A 22,288-nucleotide genomic window follows, 5' to 3' on the forward strand; every position below is an offset into this window, starting at 1 on the left:
TTTTCTTATGTTCATCTCTAACTTGTGGGCTATGAGCAGTATGCCCTTCTAATTAGCCAAAATTTTTACAAGGTCTATTCTTCTTGGGGTTGACTACTAGTGAAATAAAAGTTGGCTATTCATTTTTTTTAAAACTTCATATGAAAATTGAAGACAATTAGATGTGTGCATGGTAAATCAACTCAACTAGAGAGTGAAATTTGGAAGAAGTATTTTTTGTAGCTCTATTGCACTCATTCATGAATTTTACATAAATACAATCTTTGTATCAACAATGAAGAAACCAGAGATGGATGAGGCAATGCCGAGGATCCACGAGGACTTGCAAATATAAGAAGTAACATTTTCATTCCAAAGACATGTCCTTAAACTATTCTTAATGAAAAATTTACTTTCTATGTTGGCCTTTAAAGAACATGACCTCATGCTCAAGACATTCAACCTCTAGTAGCTTTCTCACTGTGAAGTACACGTAGGTTTTAGAAATCTATGAAAAAAAAGGACAAGTTAGTATATAAAACATATAGAAGGGCATACATGCAAATTGAAATAATGCATGTCAAAAGTAGAACCATGTAATCTAAACATATAAAAATGGTGTCTCTACTTGTGTCTAGATCTTAAAATATGAAACAATGCATGTCAAACTCAAAAATATGCACATATAAATATGAAAATATGTGTCGTGCTGTGTCATGAAATGATTTTTAAGCCTAGAATGTATTAGGCTAGATGATCAATTGTAATAATTAGAAGGTAGGCTAGGTAGGTTTAAATGGCTAAATGCCATATTGACAATGTATTGGATATGTTAATTGATTAATATAAATGGAGCACTCACACATCTAGGTCCTAGGATAGGAATGGCTAGGAATGCATGGGTATGCATTAATAAATGGTAGGCATAAAGTGTCATAGGCTAAGGGTAGAATAATGGGGTATGCCCAAGGGATGGATCCCAAGAGACATGAGAGGTTGTGACCTCTCATATGCATAGAGTGTGAGCATGAGCCATTAGGCATTCATATGTGATATGTGGATTGCATGAGCATTCTAGTTGTTAATAGCAAAAATATACTCACGTGGGCACTCCTTCCACCCCATTTTGGAGAGCCAATGCTTCTCACATTATGCATCATTCTTTCATACATGTGCATTCTCCAATCAGTTCGTGACAAGTGGTATCAGAGTAGTGATCCTTTGACTATACGGACCTGCCATGTTGTAGCTTGTTGACATCAGCATGACATCGTCGAGGACACAAAGAGACAACAAGATTACTAGGGGGCTCCCTGCTATCCCATTCTCTTTGAGTTAATTTCTAATAAGAGCTTCTAATAATTATCCCCCCCCTTCGTGTAGTTTCTGTCGTCTCTGCTTGCGTTGCGCACTATGCAGGCCTGTGTGCAACATGGCGTGCCTTGATCCACATCACAAAATCCACCATGAAATGCGTTGGGATTTGAGTAGGCTATCATACATAGATTACATCATGGCTTTCCTTTTTTGATATAATAAGGCTTTGCCAAAGGTGATTGGCTCCTTCACCATTTCAAACCCTCAGCCTGTGAAAACCCTTACACAGCCAACCTAGAATTGTATGTTTTCATTTGACCATTTGCCTTAGCTTTCCAAAACCATTTGGTATAGATTACCTTCTTACTCGGTAATTGGTCAACCAGCTCTCAGATGTTGTTCTTGATGATGATATCATATGTAGAGTGCATCATGGCTTTCCACTTTGGATTTACTAAGGCTTTGCAAAATGTGACTGGCTCCTTCACTATTGTCATGATCTCAACCACCATCAAGGCCATGTTGATAGTGACATCAGATGCTCTTCTTTGACTCACTATTCTCCTTCATCTACATGGTCCATCTATTAAAGATTTTGGCATCTCATATAGTAGATTGCACTCATCAAAGAGCTATTATGCCCACTTTGGATGTGGCTCTTCCTGTAGTGCAATAACAACTGTGGCATGTGATAGTCTTCATTTTCTCCAAAAATTCCTCGTCCTTGAGAGGAAATATGACAGGTGGATGGGGCACTTGGTGCATTATTTGTTTGGGTGTTGACAATAGAGTAGATGGACCTCGTTCCTCCACTAAGTGTGGTTGTTTTGCAAATACCATGTGTCAATTGGCCACTATAGTCTTTGCATCTGGATCATAGAACCAATATGCCTTCAAATCTTGAGTGTATCCAAGAAAGGAAGTCAGTGAATTGCTACAAATGTGGAGAGAGGAACAACACATCCCTTCTTTCTTACCTCTCTACACACTTATAAGATGTTCAAGTTTTGGGCAAAGGTATCTTCTGTTGTCGATTCCCTAGAGACTTCCTTTGTAGTTATAGTGGCTAGCCCTCTAGCCTTTAGCATTAAAATCTTTTTTATCCATTCTTTTACCTTGGGATTTGATCTGGTGAAGGAATATTGGGATGATACTTCTCTTTTCATTCAGTTTATTGGGCTACCTCGAGTCTATTGGATTCTTCCCACCATTGGAGCCACTTTTTGGGTGGTGAGTTAAGTCCCTCCTCTTCCTTCATTTCCTAATTTAGTAGGAGAGGTGGTCAACATGGATGGCATGCCTCATGTAAGGATCATTATGAGTAATTGTAACATTAGTAATGACCATATTATTAAAAGTATGATTCACACTGAGTTAAGGCATAAAGTTGTAAATTACATAAAGTTTTGCCTATTTCTTGCTATGGTTTCCTAAATCCCACTCACATGAGCACTATTTTCATCCCTATTTAGAAACGTAATTACCACCTCACCCTTTATATAAATTATGTTTGCTAAGTCTTTATAGAAATCATAGGGATGACCAAAAGAATTTATAATAGTTTTTGTTTCACAACTATCATGCATATTTTGTAGCAAGCCTAGTCTTTGAATGTAAAAAGTTTTAACAAAAGGTGTGGATTCAACCCTTGATCCAATGTTATCTTCAAATCCTACTGTTGCAATGCATCCCAAGAAGGAGGGCATAACCTACAGATTCTCAACTACTTAGGATGGTGGGCTAAGGAGAATACAATGGAGGTAGGCTCTTTTCCTTGAATTAGTTTTGAGAACTCCTCCCTCACATCATCCTATTAATGCAATTGAGGCAAGCAATCTTTTCTATGAATTAGTTTCGAGAACTCTTCCCTCATATCATTTGATTAATGTAATCAATTTTCCCTTCTGCATCACCAAAAATTGCTTGGTATTTCAAGCATCAAGCACTAGTGTAGTTGCATAAGTTTTGTAACTTATAGGATTCCCCTAAATGGATCTAGTATTTCAAGGACTACATGTACTCTAGACTTGCATGTTCATCAAATGAATGTCAAAAAGCCACCAAGATTTGGGGTGAGAGGAAAAGAACATATGGCATGCAAACTTAAGAAAGCACTTTCTAGTTTGAAACACACTCCAAGAGCTTGGTACAACAAGAGTGATAACTGATACTTCAATTCAAATGATTTCAAAAGTGAACATGAGCAAGGATTGAAAGATAAAGACCTAAGAATTATTGAAATCTAGGTCAATTATCTAATTATAACATGCGTCTCCACTTCAATTCAAAGGATTTCAAAAGTGAACATGAGCATGGATTGAAAGATAAAGACCTAAGAATCATTGAAATCTAGGTCAATTATCTAATTATAACATGCAATAGTCTGGAGATGATAGAACATTCAAGGCATATTTATTTAGGCAATTCGATATGAGAGGGGAATTGCACTATATTTTGGATGTTGATATCAACAAATCAAGAGATATATATTTTTCAACCCAAGAAGATGCATAGATCAAATATTTAAATAGTTTGATATGACAAAATGCAAACTTGTTATCACTTCAATTGAAACATGTCACATTTAGATTTACAGGGAATAGTTTCGGGATACTAATTGTATTGAGAAGCAGTGGGCACTTGATTTATCTGATTGTAGCTAGACCAAAGACAATTATGCAATGGGCTTGGTCAATCAATTCATGGAAAACCCATGTAAGAATACATCTCAATGGTACATTAGAGAATGAATTTTAATATCTAAAAGATACAAGCCAAAGACCACACCTTATGGGATTTTATAATGTAGATTAGAGTTGAGACAAATAGGCAAAATTAATGACTAGTTTTAGATAGTTGCTTAGTAATTGTTCCATATACAGTCAAGCAATAAGCAAGAATATTTCAATATTGATAATAAAATGTGTATGTGATAAACTATCTTATGAAAATATGTATATGGCTATGAAAGCTTCTAGGTGCTATACAAGGGAAACCTATAAGAATATTTTGTACCTAGCATAAATCCAAAAGACAATGGAAAGGCAATTGAAAATGCCATCATGCATCCCCATCTCATGTAGTGTATCTTCACTTTTTTGAAGATTTTGCTTGATCCTTCCTCATTAGGCACCTATATGTATAACATACATTAAATCTAAGACTTTGGATATAGATCTTCCCATTAGGATTAAAACTATAGATTTTCAATCCTCTTGCGCTTTGTTGAAATAACATGACTCTTTTTTTTTCCACCTATAAATTTTTGCATCCTCTATTCTTTCTCAATCAAGCAAAAAAGACAACAATGTTGTGTATTTTGGACCACATTCAAATCCATATAAGACTTTGACTGCCACTAAATACAATGCTGCTAAATGCGATTCTATAGTTACTTCTCCCATTTGTTCAAAAAATAGGTTATTCCCTTGATTTAAAGATCATTGATGATATTCTATATGCTGCACTATGACAAATGCTACTTCAAGAAAAGGGGAAAAAAATTACTCCAAGACATTGTGAACTTCTTTTGGAATTCAAAAGGCTACAAGCCACTAAGTGCCATTGTCTAACATCACCTAATATATAGGTTCTTTTTTAATAACATTAAAGTGTAGATCCCTCTTTATTGAGAGCAATGCTTTCAATATTTTGACCTTTTATTATTTCATACTTAATTTGCATTATTTTATTTAATAATTCATGCAATAACAAAGTTGAAAGAAATCCAATTGTATGTTTGAACTAGTGAATTCATACTGGACCTTTGGTCATCGTTCGATAAAATTTGGACATTGCTCTATGTACTTTTTCTAATTCCAAAACGACGTTAGTTTCCTCATGGATTCTGAATACTCTTCCCTTCTTGTCAGTCAAATATTGTTCTAGAGGTATATGCAACATTCTAGAGGTATATGCAACATTTGTAGAGTTTTGGGGGGTGTGCAAGGGTACGCCTCTTGGGATCATGTCCCTTCATTTGTTGCATTGAAAGTTATTTATCTTCAAACTTTTACATTAATGCATGCAGCATGATAACTCATTTGCATTTCATGTAATTAAAAAACTTACGAATACATAGGGTGGGAGTTATTGTCAGATGCCTGCCTGCTCACTATTATGTGGCAACTGCAACTATTTGCTAGTGTCAAGTGAGAAAGCTTTCTGCACACACACAGCAAGATCTAATCACAAGCATGGCCTCAACTGCTCACATTAAGCAAAAAGTAAGGGAAGAGCTAAGTAAGGGCGAGTGCAAGAGAGTGATGAGAAGCATTCGGGATGCCTTTTTTATTTGGGTGTGCAACATGGAGGAGAGTGAGATGGAGTCAACCCTATCTAGTTTCGAGGGAGTTAGCACTATAAAGAGGAGGATTCTTGATGATGTTAAGACCAGTTTGCAGTCTGAAGGTCATGATGACCTTGTGAGCCAGGTCAATGGGAGACAGATGCCATGCTTTGTTGATGTCTTTAAATTAACACAATGGATGAGTGTATGGGCCAAGAACAAGAGTAAGGTCGTTGCATCAAATCGCCGTGTCATAATGGCTAAGAGCTGGGAAAAGAAGGCTGCAACAGCTTATGGGCAAGCTACGTCCTTGGCTGCAGGTGAAGAGCAACCAGCCTCTATACCCTCTCAACCATTGAGAGGTGATAAGGTTCAAAGGGCACAGCACGTGGCTAGTAACATAGACAGAGTGTCAATCTTGGCCTATGTCATGAAGAGCGAGATCCAAGTTGGTGAGAAAATTGGCTCAGGATCCTATGGAATTGTTTTTAAAGTGCGGTTGTTAGGAGCTGCAGGGTTGCCATATCACGTGGAATATGTAAGAAAGAAGTACAAGGGAAATATTGGGATGCGTACATGAGAAGCAAGGAGAGAACAACTCATGCAGATTTTACACCCAGTCCATGTACGTGTGATCGCAGCAACCCGGGAAGAGCCATTGTGGACCATCATGCCATACTTGAATGGCAGTAGCTTGTTGCAGTTCCTTCAAATTCTGCCAATGGACCATCATGCCATACTTGAATGGCAGTAGCTTGTTGTAGTTCCTTCAAATTCTGCCAATGGACCAGGGCAGGTTCACACGCTGCTTCCACCATGTTCTAAGAGGAGGAGTGGATCTAATGGCCACAACAAGCGGGGAAGTTCAAGCTAAATTGGAGAAGGAAGATATTGCTCGAATCAATGTCTTTTGTAAGAATATCCTCCATATCATCCATGCACTTGTGGATGGTTTTGGAAGATAAGCCACATTTTTTGCCTTGTAATATTTTTGGGACACCATGTGTCTGTCAAACTTATCGTAATAAACTTCTTGTTCAAAAACAAAATTATTGGGCTTGAAAGCATTTATAATTCGAAAAGATGCCATTTATGTTGTGGATGTACGACCATTTATATTACGGAAAGATTGCAACATGTACATTTTTGCATAGCCTATGTAACATCTTCATCTTTCATCAAGCATATTGCACATGACATTTGCATCTTGTGTCCTATCTCACATAAGATAAACTCACAAATGTTGAATTTGATGCATGTAGACTTTGCATACTATTGCACTCTGAGCATTTATCTATACTACACTATCCGAACTACACTATTCGAAAATGTCATAAGGAGAGGATACTCCTCCTTCGCATAGGGAGGAGGAAGTCTCTAGAAGAGTAAGAAAGCGTCCATTGATGCAAGAGGAGGCTGAAGAGGCAAGCATTAATGGTTACAATTTGAGCACCTATGCAGGGTTGCCAACGCAGCGCCCGAGCATGTGCCAGAGACTATTGCACGTACATTCATGTATGCTCAACTTAGAGGTCTATATGTTTAATAATTCAATTTCTGTCTAAATATATTGTCAATAAGTATCTATGACGAACTAGAAATGAACACCATGGGCATTGGTTTTGCAGGCATGCAATGGAAAGAAGTAAACAAGCTAGTCTCCAAACAAGAGCTCTTGGCAATCTAGCCCTTAGAGGCCGATGAAGAGGCAACCTCAGGCTTTGGAAGAGGAAACCGTTGCCGAGACAAACGGATTTGGCAAAATGCTAAGCAAATCTACATTGAGGTATATGGTAAGGACCCACACCATAATGAAGTAGCAAATTACTTTGCCAAATTCTTGTACGCACACTTCATTAAGGCTATATAGGTGGATACCTCTTCTCACAAGGACAAGCGTATATAGAAGTGACGATCACCCAATGACAATTGTCCAGGGCATTGAAGGGTGCGTGTGGCCCACTGGAGCAATAAGTGGTGCAACTCCGCAAAGAGAGCATGGTAGACAGTTCGAGCAGGTCCAATGCCTAGAAACTAAAAGATTGTGAATCGAGCTAGAGCTGCAGGATGAGATTATTGCTCTACGTGCCCAATTGAAGAGCGTAGAGGACTCAACACGCAGTTGCGATAAGAGGCCCATGAAGCACGTGCAGCACTAATTGGAGATGCAATTGGCATCCATCCTCACAACCTTATGTCATGCAACCCCTTCCCTTTGATAGCCCATACAATTTCTTGTGCCCAATATGCCAATGTTTGTTTGATAATTGTACTGGCTATTACTCTCTACCTTGTGGCCATAAATTTCATCTTTATTGTCTAGTAGATTACTTGCCAACTAGATCAATTTGTCCACTTTGTAAAGCCCAACTTTAATGGCATTGTACATGGTGTTGGGCTTAGGATAGTTGTATCTAAGACCATGACATTGAATGAAGTTATAAGTTCTCTTTATGATGGAAATATATGTATACATTCTTTATGATGGAAACCCTAACATATGAAGGGTGATGTGACTTGAATTATTGTGGCCTAACTAAAAGTTTGGAAGTATGCATAGTGATTTCATGCATCAAGCCATATCCAATACAAACTATTTTGTGGTGGATCAATTTGACATTGGTACATTGAAATGATTTTGTTAGAAATGCCCTTTCAAGATATCACATTTTTTGGGGCTTTTAGATACTTGAAGTCCTGGAGTGTTCTAAACAATAATTATACAATGTTATACATATGATTTGACATTGGTACATTGAAATGATTTTGTTAGAAATGCCCTTTCAAGATATCACATTTTTTGGGGCTTTTATAGACACTTGAAGTCCTGGAGTGTTCTAAACAATAACTATACAATGTTATACATATGATTTTGACACTTGAAGTCCTGGAGTGTTCTAAACAATAACTATACAATGTTATACATATGATTAATCATATGTATAACATTGTATAGTTATTGTTTAGAACACTCCAGGACTTCAAGTGTCTAAAAGCCTTAATAATCATATGTATAACATTGTATAATTATTGTTTAGAACACTCCAGGACTTCAAGTGTCTAAAAGCCTTAATGTTTAGAACACTCCAGGACTTCAAGTATCTAAAAGCCTTAATCATATGTATAACATTGTATAATTATTGTTTAGAACACTCCAGGACTTCAAGTATCTAAAAGCCCCAAAAAATGTGATATCTTGAAAGGGAATTTCTGACAAAATCATTTCAATGTACTTAATCATATGTATAACATTGTACAATTATTGTTTAGAACACTCCAGGACTTCAAGTATCTAAAAGCCCCAAAAAATGTGATATCTTGAAAGGGCATTTCTGACAACATCATTTCAATGTACCAATGTCAAATTGATCCACCACAAATTAGTATGTATTGGATATGGCTTGATGCGTGAAATCACTTTTATGCATACTTCCAAAATTTTATTCAAGGCAAAATAATTCAATTCAAATGATTTTGGCATATCACCTTTCATGACTAAGAGGTTGTATCATCCTTCATGACTAAGGGATCCCTCAAAGTCCAATCAAGTTTAAACTAACACTAATGATCATATCTCCACATCTAACTAATTAACATTAATGATCATGCCTCCACATCTAACTAATAACACTAATGATCAGATCTCCACATCTAACTAATTAAAATTCTTAACCTTTCTAATGATCAGTTTGTAGCTGGACTACGACATTTGTTTTTTAGGTGGAGCTTGGTTCTCCTTCCAAGTGGGTTGAGCAACTGCTGGTCATATGGATGCACAGAGGTCAAGTGATCCGCGATTTGGGTGCTCCTTTAAGGTTGCATTTGTCCCTTAGACAAAGGTTTGACTAGTTTAAGGAAAAGCTTAGTAGAAGATCCGAGGCTTGCATAGCATGAGCAAGGTTTGAAATGCACGAGTGTTGGTGATTCACAGGTTCTGGCATCTACCATTGGGTATGTGACATCAATTTGGAATTTCAAGTGTAGCCATTGGTTGGAGATTGAAAAACTACCTTTCATGTGAAGAAGATGGGGGAAGGAGACGTTTACATTATGTTCCTTGGGATTCCATGAAGGTGCCAAATTTGAGAGTGGGGCTAGGTCTCCCCAATGTTAGGATTTGAAATATTTCTCTATTAGTTAAGTGGCTATCATAGCATAATTTTGAATGTTAGTCCATGTCGGTTGGCATAGTTAAATGGTTTGCAAAAAGTGGTAGGAGCTGTGGGGTGGGGTGGTGGAAAGATTTGTCCTGGTATGATAATAATTGTTCATGGTATCCTTTGAAGATTGCTAGGTCAAATCATGCAGCAGGGTTAGTAGATGCATGAAAGTCCTGCAAATATCTTATGTTATGGAAAGGGAGAGGTGGTTTGTCATGCAGATGCAAGTGTCTATGAGAACATCCAGTGGAGTTGGGCCATTACGAATGACTCAGGGCAAACCTTTAGCACTACTAGATGTGGCTCATGCACAAACTCTAAGCAGGAAAGGATTCTGCATATGGAGTTAGCTATGGGATTTTAGAAAGGCCTACTTGATTGCCTGTGGCAATTTGGGACCCATTCTCACTACATGTGGAGTAAATGAACTTAGTGGCCATGATCCTCCACAGAGGACTTCAAGTTGTATTGCCTCCTTGAGTTGGAGTGTGAATAATTAGGTGGTGCGGCGAGAACATGCCTAAGAAATATTTCTACCAGACTAGTTTAAATGAGTCTAATGGCTGATTTATTATTCTTGGTAGAGTTAAATTCAAAGTTGAAATTGCAATGTAACCCGGGCTGGTGGACCCTATGATGTGGGCTATAGCCATCTTTGGATAGAAAAAGCCCCAAAGTTCGTCGGGTATGATAGCTTTTTAGTGTAAAAGCACCATCATCATTTTAATGATCTTAGTCCAAGGTTAACATTTTAAAAATACAAATAAAAATAAAGAGTCCAACTTATATTATGGGGAGGTTACCACATAAAAAAACAATTAAAAAAATTGGCCAGCTACTACAAGGGGCGTTTTGCCTATGGCTTGCGCTTGCAAGTAACAAACAAACTCAATGTAAGGTTTTGATGCACTACAAGTATCCAATCACTAACCAACTTGTCAAATCACGATTTAGCTGAGTAAGGTTTGTGAGCATCATCTTCACATTGGAAACGAGCATATCCTCCTGGAGCATCCAAGATTTCACCCATTGTTGAACATCTGCATGTTACAAATTCCCAATACTACAAGGATAACCGCCACCCATATGTACTGCCAATAGGCCATCAGATTAGACAAAAACCTCGCGGAATCCCTTGTGAGAGATACCCGCCATTTGGACACTAAAGAGAATCGGGAGATCAATCCTATTCTTCTCACAACACTCACAATGTGTCGCCAAGCATCATGAGTTACATCATCAGCAAGCTAATTGATTTTCCACATACCCACTTGGTTTGAGTAAGAGATTTGGGATATCCCATTTCACTACCTTGGGTTGAGTAAACCTTTCAAGGTAAATTCTTAAGGACAGATTAGGGAGATGGAACCCTAAACTATTTGTGCAAGTGTATGCGCAATTACCACTAGGCCAATCCTTAATGTTGAGATGTTGATGTCCACTTCTTTGAAGATTCTCTACCTCTGCCTCTACCTCTGTTTCAAGTTGCAAATGCTTGCTTTATGGATTGGCCTTTCCTTGATTGAATGGCCCAAGTCCTAAGTTTCTTCAAGTGACAAAACTTGCTTGTGAATAGTAGTACTTTGGACTAGATTCTCATATCCTTCATCGAGTACGAGGATGGCTAGAATACTTTTTGTTGCCTTCTTAGTCTCTCCCACGGTAGTTGCAAGCTCATTGTTGCTGATGTCTATGTTGGAGCCCGCCCAGTGGCGAGTTGCCACAAGAGACATCACACAAGGGTCTATGAGACTAAAAAACCAAAATACAATGAGTTGAATTGGTGGAGCCACTAAGTGAAAAAACGAGACGAGGAGTAGGAATTTGGTTGGAGGACACCCTTCACCGAGGGGAAAATAATGAGCAGCAAATGCCGTGTGCGACTTTTACCCAAGGTGACTTCAGCAGATTTTAGATTGTCAAGGATTACTAGTTTGATGGAGACCTATGGAGACACGATCTTTGACATTTACTACAACCCGCAATTACCTCTTAAATCACCATTATGAAATGGACTTGATCTAATGGCTCAGATGCATTTTCCTTTGACTAAGTGCTTGACGTATGAGATAATGGGTCGGGGGAGCATTTTCCCACGGCGAGCGACCAATGGTCACAAGCTGCACTTTCCAATCGAAAAGTGTGATTCGGCTTCATTCCCCCATGTGCAGGGCTAGAGAAGGGGTGCAAAATTGCCATCAACTATCCTCAAACTGTGCTTTGATGCCGTTGTTGCATCATCATCATGCAATGATTGTTCAACCTCCAGTATCCAATGTGCTGCGTGTCCTGTGCACCCTTCAACATATCACTAGAGTCATGTGCTTCCCGGCATTGTGTGGAGCAGTAGCGATCGATAAAAATGGATTATGGAAGTGGCCACTTTTTACATGAAAGGTAAGGGGCTTGATTGGACTCTAGAGATTCACGGTGGTTACACATCTAAATGCCACTTGCCCATATTGATATCTTATGTGGTGGGTAGTGATGCATACACATTGCAAGGACAAGCCTAACATTATGTGGTACGAGGTTGTGCATTCTAGTCCCACCTCGAGCAAGGCGGATTAAATTTTGGGTTCTAGTCCCACCTCGAGCAAGGCACATTAATTTTTTTTAAGAACAATTCCCTCGCCTGGTTGATTGGGCGGGGAATATTATCCGTCCAGGCCAATTCGTGCCCCCTGGGGTACGGCCCTTGGTGAAGTGCATTTTTCAGAGCAAGTGGGCAAGCTCTCGACCAATGTGTAAGAGGGCCTCCCCGCCTCACCAATTCAAGAGGGAAGGCTGTCAGTTCAACAGGGGAAGCTTTAGCTTCATTCCATCCCCGCCTGTCTGCTGCTGGTGGGCAAATGTGACAGGCTGCAGTGGGTGGAACCTTCTTTGCAGGTCTCCACCACATTGCAGATGCCTTGCGCTCCAGCCAAAAGTGTAGAGTTTCACCAATAAATGCCCATTTTGCCAGTCGAACGAGTCTATAGGCTGGAGTTTGAGAAATCCAGGCCACTAGACTAGCAGTCCACTGCCACCAGAACCGCATCGCTGAGTTTTGCTAGCCATGGGGCTACAAATTTGTTCTGCTATAGTGAGGCAGGCTCCTACAGTGCGACTGGCGGGGCACACGGGGAAGTTCTCTAAGCGGCATGATGGGTCGAGAGGCGTGGGGAGGCATGAGAGTGAGTCAAGAGGGGAGAAAGTGGGTGGCTAACCCTGGGATCTCGACGAGACTAGAGTCACGGGATTGTACATTCTCGTGGGGAATGACGGTAAGGAGCACTTTCTATTTACGTAACGATATCGCTACAGCTGAAGGTGCTTCTTCGTCTTCTTCTTCTCCGTTCATTTGTTTGTCACCTCCACCTTCTGTCTATCTATCAGCCATGCGTTCCTCTCCTTCTCGTCCTTGGGTCCTCGAGTTCGACGGTGCCTCTCGCCCCAACCCCGGCCCCTCTGCCATTGGTTTCCTCCTCTATTCGCCCTCCGGTTCCCTCGTTCAATACTGCTCTGACTACCTCGGCTGCCCCCTCACTAACAACTTCGCTGAATACTCCGCCCTCATCCGTGGTTTAGAGGCTGCCCTCGATCACGATGCCCGTCACCTCCGCGCCGTCGGAGATTCCCGGCTTGTTGTTAACCAAGTTGCCGGGACCTGGGAAGTCAGGAGCAACAACTTGCGCGGACTCCATGGCACGGCCTCTGAGCTGGCCGACCAGTTTCGATGGTTTGATATTGAGCACGTCCCGCGAAATGAAAACCGGGATGCAGATCGTCTTGCCAAGGAAGCCATTGATGATTACTACTTTGGCTCGTCGGGTAAGCGCAATTTCTTTCTATGTGCGTCATATTTGCTCTTCCACAGATAGGTCCGCCGTTAAGTCCGGATAAGATTCTTAGATCACTGCTGAACACACGAGAAACTTGACGTCAATCTTTTAAAAGAAAATTTCAAATGAATGGTGTGAACAGAAACACTGTGAATTATTTTCAGCAAATCTCTGAAAACACAGGGCCCGTTGCTTGTAAGAAGGTTTGAAGAAGAATGGCCAAGTGCTTATGATCGAGAGGTTGAGTGAATGGTGTTTGCTTGTTTGCTTGTTTCCAGGTAGCCGTGACTTTTGAGCTCAAGACGATTGCTCCTATGGTGGTGATTTTTGCCGACACTGGTGGTTACTGATATGCTATCAACGACAACTAAGTGGTTTTTATGTAGGGCCGAGCTTGAAGATCCGTCCCCCCTTTTCCACTGTAAGTGGAGGATCCGTGTAGACACACAATTTTTGGAAGCGTTTCTCTTTAGGAATCCAAAGGGCTATTCAGTTCACAGTGTGCAACAAAGTATAAATTGTTATGCTCGGAATTATAGAAGCGAGGCTTAAACAGTGTATGTCTTTATGCTTTGACCACATGTGAAGCATGTTTAATGAGCTTTGTTAGATGCATAGATAGCCATAGGAAGGCTTCATAAGCATAAGGCACCTTTTTGGTTGAGACTTTGTTGCTAAGTTGTAACGACTACTTTCTTATTTTAACAAGTCTCTGTACTTGTCATTTTCTGCTCTGTTGCTCTCTCTTGCAAGATTCACCTGAGATCATTGTGCATGACAATGTTGCTGCTTATGCTCGAAGCTTCTTCCAAACATCGAGTGTGCATAGCTGCTAAATAATTTCACATATTTTCAATTTCATTCAGGTTTTGAAAGTGACTTAACAGGTTGAGTACTCCTGATAAGAGTAGTCCCTTGGTGTTGTATAAGAATTCTTATGACTGGGACGTTGGGTTTCTTTCCATAACCCGTGAAAGACTTGAAGCTTCTTACAGACTTACTTGTAATTACTAAGCATGCTCGTAGTTTAATTGATAGGAACAGCTTGGGCATGAGCTTAATGGTAATTACTAAGCATGCTCGTAGTTGAATTTATAGGAACATCTTGGGCATAAGCTGACCCTGTTCAATAGATTTCAAAAGTCATAGCTAGAGCTTTTAATGCATAGCTAATCCACGAGCTGCTAGTCATACTGATTTAAGCGTGTCAATACAGTACCTGAATTTTCTTCTAAGAATCTAGTGACACTCTACTTGTGCTTGACAAAATGCATTTTGCAAGTGTGTAGTACTGATCCAGATCATTTGAGAAGGACATTACCCTGGAGGTGCACCGAAAAAATCATGTCACTGAAAAACTGTCGCTGACAAGAAACAGCTGGCACAGACTCTTGACCCTTTCTACACATGATCTATAAATCCAAGAGTGGTATGCTATGGTAAATTGTTTTTTAACTCAATTGATAAGTAAATTCTTACTAAAAGAGGATGCTCTCCATAAATCCAAGGGCGATGTTTTCCATTTCAATAATTAGGCCCATGCCAACCAATATAAGCCATGAAAACTATGGCAAGGATGCCTTCACTCTTTTGTCTTAAAAAAGCCCTACTAACATATTGCAATCAACGACAAGATAGTTTTCTTCTTTGATCTTCGAAAGAACTTTTTCCCATCTCCCTCTTTATGACCTTTCCACGAATAACTCTTTATCCTCATTTTGTACCTTTGAGCTCAAACAAAATATGGATCTTTGCATTAAAAGGTAAGGCAATAAGCCATACTGTTACATCCAAGAAGCACCACTTAAGTTTTTATGCATGAAAGCTCATACTCTACCTTAAGCTCAAGCAAGGTGTGGATCTATGCATCAAAAGGAAAAGTATGTATCCATATTGGTACTTTTTTTATGCATATGTTATACACATACACATAGATAGATAGAGAGAGAGAGAGAGAGAGAGAACCTCATTACAATATCATTTCTCTGTACCTCATTACAATATCCTAGGAAAAATGACTTAAACAAGATAGTCATTCACAAAGAAAACTTAACATGATGTAATAAAGACAATATCTTCGACTCCTCACTTATAAGCTCCAAGAACATTCAAATTAATCTAAAAAACTGTTTCAAGAAATGAAAAATTATTTAGTCTCCCTTTTATAAGCTCCAAGAAATGAGACGTCACACACTTGGTATTGTGATGGGTAAAAGGTTCACACTTGGTAACAAAGGACAAGCTATTTCAAACCATTTTATTCTATTCACATAGAGTTTAATTGCATAATTCTTTAATTTAGTTGGAGCATAACTCTTTGAAAAAATTATATCACCACATTGTCAGTTAATAGACCATTTCAAACTAACATAAAGGGATTTTTTTAAAAATGGTTCTATCCACAATGGGTCTCTCTAATTCAAAAAATTGCTGCATCCAATCTATTCATGATTTTCTTGATGAATCACTTCAATCGCATCCCTAATTTTACACACAAAATTCCCGTCACGGTTCATAGGAGTTGCTGCATGTAGAATGATATGTCCCAAGGGAGGGACCTTGGAAAATGAAGATTAAGCTTAGGGATGAAAATTAAGAGGGACAGTAGATGAAACATATTAGAGGCAGACGTGCGCGTGAGAGAGAGAGAGAGAGAGAGAGAGAGAGAGAGAAAGGTGAGGTGGAAGGCCAGAGGCGGTGAGTCGAAGGAGCCAGAAGCTTTTGGAGATGATTTTTTCAGAATACGCACATTGATTAAATGCCCAATACCTAAGCTTGATCCCATGTCCCTCATTTCAAATGCCCAATACCTTAGCTTAATTCGCCTCATTCCCCATCCTTACTAAAACTAATTGCATTTTTTCAAGATCGTGGTGAACTATCCACATAGTTAAAAACTTTTTTTTGCTCTTGCATATGAATCCTTGGTTGAATTTATGCTACAAACCCTCCTTGTAGAGCAAGAACTATATTTTTATTTTTTCAATCTATCTAAATTCAAATTATGTTAAATTTCCTTGATTAATTCTTTCACATGCAATTATCACCCTTACTGCTTAGTTTCTTTTCAGCTTTCTTAAACATAGGCATTAACTTTGATTATTAAGTTTTTATTCCTCAATTGCCATTCATGGGTGTAGATTAATCCCCCATCTTTAATTCAATGATATTGTTTGGCTCTTAATTTCCATTTAGGGATGTGGATTACCCTCCTGCAATATTTTTTTAATTTTTGATCTCATAAATATTTAATAATCTACTTGCATTTATTAATTTAAAATTTTAAAAATTTTCACTCTCTATACTAATTTTTAATGCCGATCATGGGTGTGGATTATCCCCATCTTTAATTCAATTAATTTTTTTGGCCCTTAATTACAATTCAGGGATATGGAGGGCATGGGTTACCCCCCTTACGAATTTTCTAAAATTTTCAAAATTATTTAGAATCTATAGCGATGTCTTTATTTCTAGGTAAAGCGATAACAAGCTAGGAAGCACAGGTGTTACCTATTTTCTCAAATTAAGCTATATTCTTTTAACAGATGGTTTATTTGGATGGTGGCACGTAAGTAGACCCTGACCTCAGAGCTTAGACTACCTGACGGATTCGACACTTTTGTATCAATTTTATATATATTTCATGTATACCCATATAATGAAAATTTTCTTATCTACCCTTATCTGAGCATTGTGTATCGTGTTGTTAAATGAAGATGGGCCAAATAGATGAGAAGAATATGAAGAAGGGATCCTAAAATGGGAGACTATAAGGTTCTCTCTCTCCATTTATTTTCCCAAAACATCGAGAATCACTAATATGGTGTTTGAGGGGGGGAGGGGATGGGGGAGGAGAGAGTGGGAAGATGAGATGTTACCAACGAAGTCAAGAGAGGACAAAAGAGGGGTGAAGGGGAGTGTATAAGGAAGGCAAAGAATTTGAGTAGGATCCACAAACTGCAAGTGTAGCCTCAATAAGGAGATGCATGTTTGATGACGTTGTGATGAGGGAAGTGGAGAGAGGAAAAGAGAGGGGTGATTGATGGAGTATAAGGAAGCTAAAGGATTTGCATTTGAATTTATTGGCCCCTCCTACAATCCCTGGCCAGGTGTCCCATTGTTACATCAACAATAATCCCGAAACCATGTATTGTGATTGTGGTTTGACGGTGCTTGCATACTATGAGGCCTAGAGGGTTTGGGTCTAGGGTCACGCCCAAACCTAGACATTAGATAAGAGGTGCAAAGGGGAGCCCATGAGGGGGCTAGAAGGGTAAGGTCCCTTGTGGGACACATGGCACAAAAGAGGCCACTTTGCAAGTATTGGGCTAGGTGGAGGTTTCCAGAGAGAGATCTTCAAGGTGATGTGAAAGAAAAGGATACTCATGAGATGAAGATCACTGTGAAACCGTGGCTGGGAGGAAATTAACAGAAGCCCTTTGATTCAGTTGATGTTTCATTGGTATCAGAGCCGTTTTTGAGAGACTCTTGGGAATGTTGTGGAGACCACGAGGACCCCAATGATCTTGTGGCATGATCATAGAGCAGCGTGAGAAGCCCACTAGGATTTGTTGTTAAGGGAAGCATATCATTTGTGGGGGGATGAGCGCTAGCTCGATTGAGCACTAGTGTACAATTCTCGGAGGGCGAGCAGGGTACGAAAGGTGTAATTATGAAAAGCTTTGCATGGAGGGGTGCGGCCTGTTGAGCTTTATGGGACTGCTGCTGCTTAATGAGCGTCTGACCAAGGCTAGCTTTTGCCTTACGCCCCATAGTTGCAGGCGTCGTCTCTGAAACTATGATTGTCAGCCTTCACACAGTGACGCAACTTCTAGTAGTCTTCTACTATTCAGATAGTTATGACTCAGGGGCAGCATAGGCTTATGGAATGCAGTGGCGCAGCTTCTGCTATTCAGATAGTCAGGGACAGGGTAGGCTTACAAAATGGTCACTAGTGAATGCATCGAATTTCTTCATGATGAAACGTATTGAATTCCTTTAGGTTTGAGACGACTTCTTAGAAGAGGAATTCAAAATTCAGAGCCTTCATCTGTTCGCTGCACAGACAGAAAGGCTTTGTAAAGGCACATAATCTAAGGTTTTCAAAACCTTAGAAAAAGCCAACTCAACAGCTTTTTCTACCCCTCTCTAAAGTTTAAAACCCCCCTCTCTTTTCAAAGTCCTTTCACCCCCTTCTTCTTTCCAATCTCCTTAGCCTTGCCAAACTCAAAGAAGATTGAAGAACGGGTCGAGAAGTTCGAAGCAAAGAGTATAAAGAAGAGCTGGATCAGGGAGAGAGATCAGGAATTAAAAGCGTGAGAGGCAACGTTGACTTCAAAGACAAATCCAATGCCTTGAACAAATATTAGGGAAGTGGGCATTACATTTTTCTCTCTAACATAAAGTGTTTCGCTTTATAATTTCTAGAAAATATACGTTTTGAAAATGACAACTCCAGAAAGGGATGATGTGATTAGGGAGGTCGAGGGAAGGGCAGGGAAAAGCAATAGTTGGAGAGGAAACACACGAGGAGGTACGAACTGAAACTCAAGAGGATAATGTGGAAGTGGAGGATATAGATTACGGTGATTATGGAATTCCGTATACGGAATTCACTAAACTTGAAACTCGAATGCAAAATATAGAAACACAAACACTAAAACCCTAGCTGAAGCTATAACTAAGATATCCGATTCTCAATCGGTATCTATTACTAAAAAATCACCGATTCCTCCTAATCACGTTGAGAGGTCCAGCTCAACTGAGAGAAACCTCGAACATCCTTAAAGACTTAAAACCACCAATTTTCAATGGGGATGAAAAGGAGCGTAATAAAGATGCGATTAATATGTTCTTGCAAAAGTGGCGAGACTTCCACTGACTCAGGAATACACCTCCTGAAAATCAAGTCGTGGAAGCAAGTCTTTCCCTTGGAAATAAAGCCTATAAATGGTGGATGAGCCTCAAGGAGAGTGATAGAATTCCTAGGTATTGGACTGAGTTTGAACAAGCCTTCCTAAAAGAGTTTTTATCGAAAAATGAATTAGAAAGAGCATGGGAGGCTTGGGACAACAATTGCACTATGGGTAAAAACACTCTAGTCCAGTACATAGCAAACTATAGGGAGGTAGTCCTTAAGTTGAAGGGAATTGATGAATTCCAAAAGATAAGGGGTTTCGTGAGAGGTCTCAAAGACACTTATAAGGTTGAGGTGAAAAGAAATTCTCCTAAAACCTTCGAGAAAGCCATTAAGTATGGCCAAATATATGATGATACGATGGGGAAATTCAGAGTTGGAACTCAGAGCAAACAGGTTTTGTTCCAAAGTTCAATAAATTTTCCAATTTGAAAAGGAAGGGGCACTTTAAGAAGGAAATTCCTCAGGCACCACCTAAGAAACCTCAAGCACAAATTTATACTCTCTTGAAGAAAGAGGATTATGAAAGAGCCATGCAAGAAAATCTTTGCTTCAAATGTTTGGGCAAAGACCATGTTGCTTGGAACTACCCTAAAAATAAACCAGCAGGAGCTAAAGCCCCAAATAGACCTCCACAAAAATGAGTGCATGTGGTGCAAGTGTTGCCGCTTAATGCTACTGAAAAGTACATTGAGGTAGAGGTCTATCATGAGGATAGCACCCACATGTGTTGTCCATCATCGGCAATGTGGCAGCCCATCTTTGGTCCTTATGATTTAATGAGGATGCATGGAAAAATTAAGGGGCGAAGAGTAAGAGTGATGGTCGATGATAGTGCAACACATAATTTCTTGAGCTACTCGGTAGTTAAGAAATTAAAATTGCCTAAGAGTCCTAGTGCTTATAAATATGTGGTCTCTTTGGCAAAGGGTAGTGATAAAAAAGTTGGGGACACCATGATACATGGTGTAGAGGTGGATATTCAAGGTTATCAGTCTTAGATTTCTAAATCATGCATCTCAACAGAACAGATGTAGTGCTTGGTCAAGAATGGATGTATAGTCTTGGGCATAGCTTATAGAGGAGTTATGTTAATAGCTTCATTATGTTTGAAAAAGAGGGTTTCAAGGAGAACATGATGTGCCTAACTCACCTCTTATTTGTTCGATGTAATTGGAATGACTACTACACCAAGAAGAATGCGAGGTATATCTTTGTGAACTTACTTTTATTGGTGATTTTATGTCTTCTGCATCGGAAAGAAGTAATGTTGTTTTTTATAATATTAAAAAGTATAAATCTTCTTTCAATGATTTAATATTTGAATTTAAAGATGTTTTTTCGCTTGATTTACCTGATGTTTTACCTCCTGAGAGAGAAGTAGATCGTAAAATAGATTTAATTCCTGGATCTACCCTTGTTTGTAAACCCCCGTATAGGCTTAGTCAAACAGAGGAACGTGAGGTCGAAAGATAGTTAACCGAATATCTTAGGAAGGGCCAAATCCAAACAAGTAGCTCACCTTGGTCTGCACTAGTTTTACTGGTAAAGAAAAAGGATGGTACTATGCATCTATGCATAGATTACCGAGCACTAAATAAAATCACCATAAAAAATAAGTATCCTATGCCTTGCATTGATAAGCTCTTTGATCAATTGCAAGGGGCAAAATACTTTACTAAAATTGATTTAAGATCAGGATATCACCAAGTACGAATTAGGGAAGAGCATGTCCCTAAGACACCATTTCATACTAGGTATGGGCATTATCAAAAGTAATGCCATTTGGATTAATAAATGCTCCAGCAACTTTCATGACACTTATGAAGAGTGTCTTAAGACCATATATAGGGAAATTTGTTGTAGTATTTTTAGACAATATCCTTATTTATAGTAAAACTAGAAAAAAGCATTTGGAACATTTGCGAAAAGTGTTCCAACTGCTTAGAGATAATTCACTCTTTGCTAAAGAATCTAAATGTGAATTCTTTGCAAAAGAAGTGAAATACTTGGGACATATAATATCCCAAGAAGGGGTTTGTATGGACCTTGATAAAGTAAGGGCCATATTGGAATGGCCACATCCTACAAATCTAGAAGAATTACATATATTCTTAGGTTTGTCAAGATTCTACAGGAGATTCATCCAGGATTATGCTAGGGTTGTTGTTCCGATGACAGACCAGCTTAAGGGAAAGGGAAGTACCTTCATATGGGATGAACCTCAAAAGAGAAGTTTTGAAAAATTAAAGGTAGCTATAGCGGTAGCTCCTATCTTAAAAGTAGTGGATCCCAATGAACCATTTATAGTTGAGACAAATGCAAGTTATTTTGCTGTTGGGGTGGTACTTATACAAAAAGGTTGACTAGTGGCTTTTGAAAGCAAAAAGTTAGATCGTGCCCAACGGAATTACTCGGCATATGAGAAGGAACTATATGCTATAGTCTATGCTTTAAAAAAGTGGAGGCACTACTTATATGGTACAAAATGTGAGATCATTTGATCAGGAGAGCATTAAGTGGATTTGTAATCAACTAGAGCTTAAAGGTTAAAAAGCTATCTAGGAAAGGGAAGTTCAATGTGGTAGTAGACTCTCTTAGCCAAATGCCAATTGTTAATGAATTGAGTTTTACTCAATTTCAAAATGATTTCCTAGAGTCCTTAAAGGGGAAATGTGAGTTTGATCCTCACTTCTCTGAAATATGGAAAGCAATTAAAAATAGGGATCCAACTAATCGAGAGGCTTTCACCGAGGAGTCGCATGGAAATGGCAACACACCACAGGTTGGTGATAAAGGACTC

The 22,288-nt window shown here is 39.2% G+C and overlaps 1 protein-coding gene across 1 annotated transcript in view; it reads left to right on the top strand.

Moving 5' to 3' along the window:
• Nucleotides 1-18,427: 18,427 nt before the first annotated feature.
• Nucleotides 18,428-22,288, top strand: part of LOC147900878 (Tetratricopeptide repeat (TPR)-like superfamily protein) — a 120,706-nt gene continuing 116,845 nt past the window's right edge. The window contains exon 1 of the mRNA XM_087376387.1: nucleotides 18,428-18,499. Coding sequence (XP_087232513.1) covers nucleotides 18,428-18,499 — 72 coding nt within the window. The remainder of the gene's footprint in view (nucleotides 18,500-22,288) is intronic.

This window comes from Dipteris shenzhenensis, chromosome 6, assembly GCF_047967505.1.
Source record: "Dipteris shenzhenensis isolate YYH24624 ecotype China chromosome 6, Dip_SZ_1.0, whole genome shotgun sequence".
NCBI lineage: Eukaryota > Viridiplantae > Streptophyta > Polypodiopsida > Gleicheniales > Dipteridaceae > Dipteris > Dipteris shenzhenensis.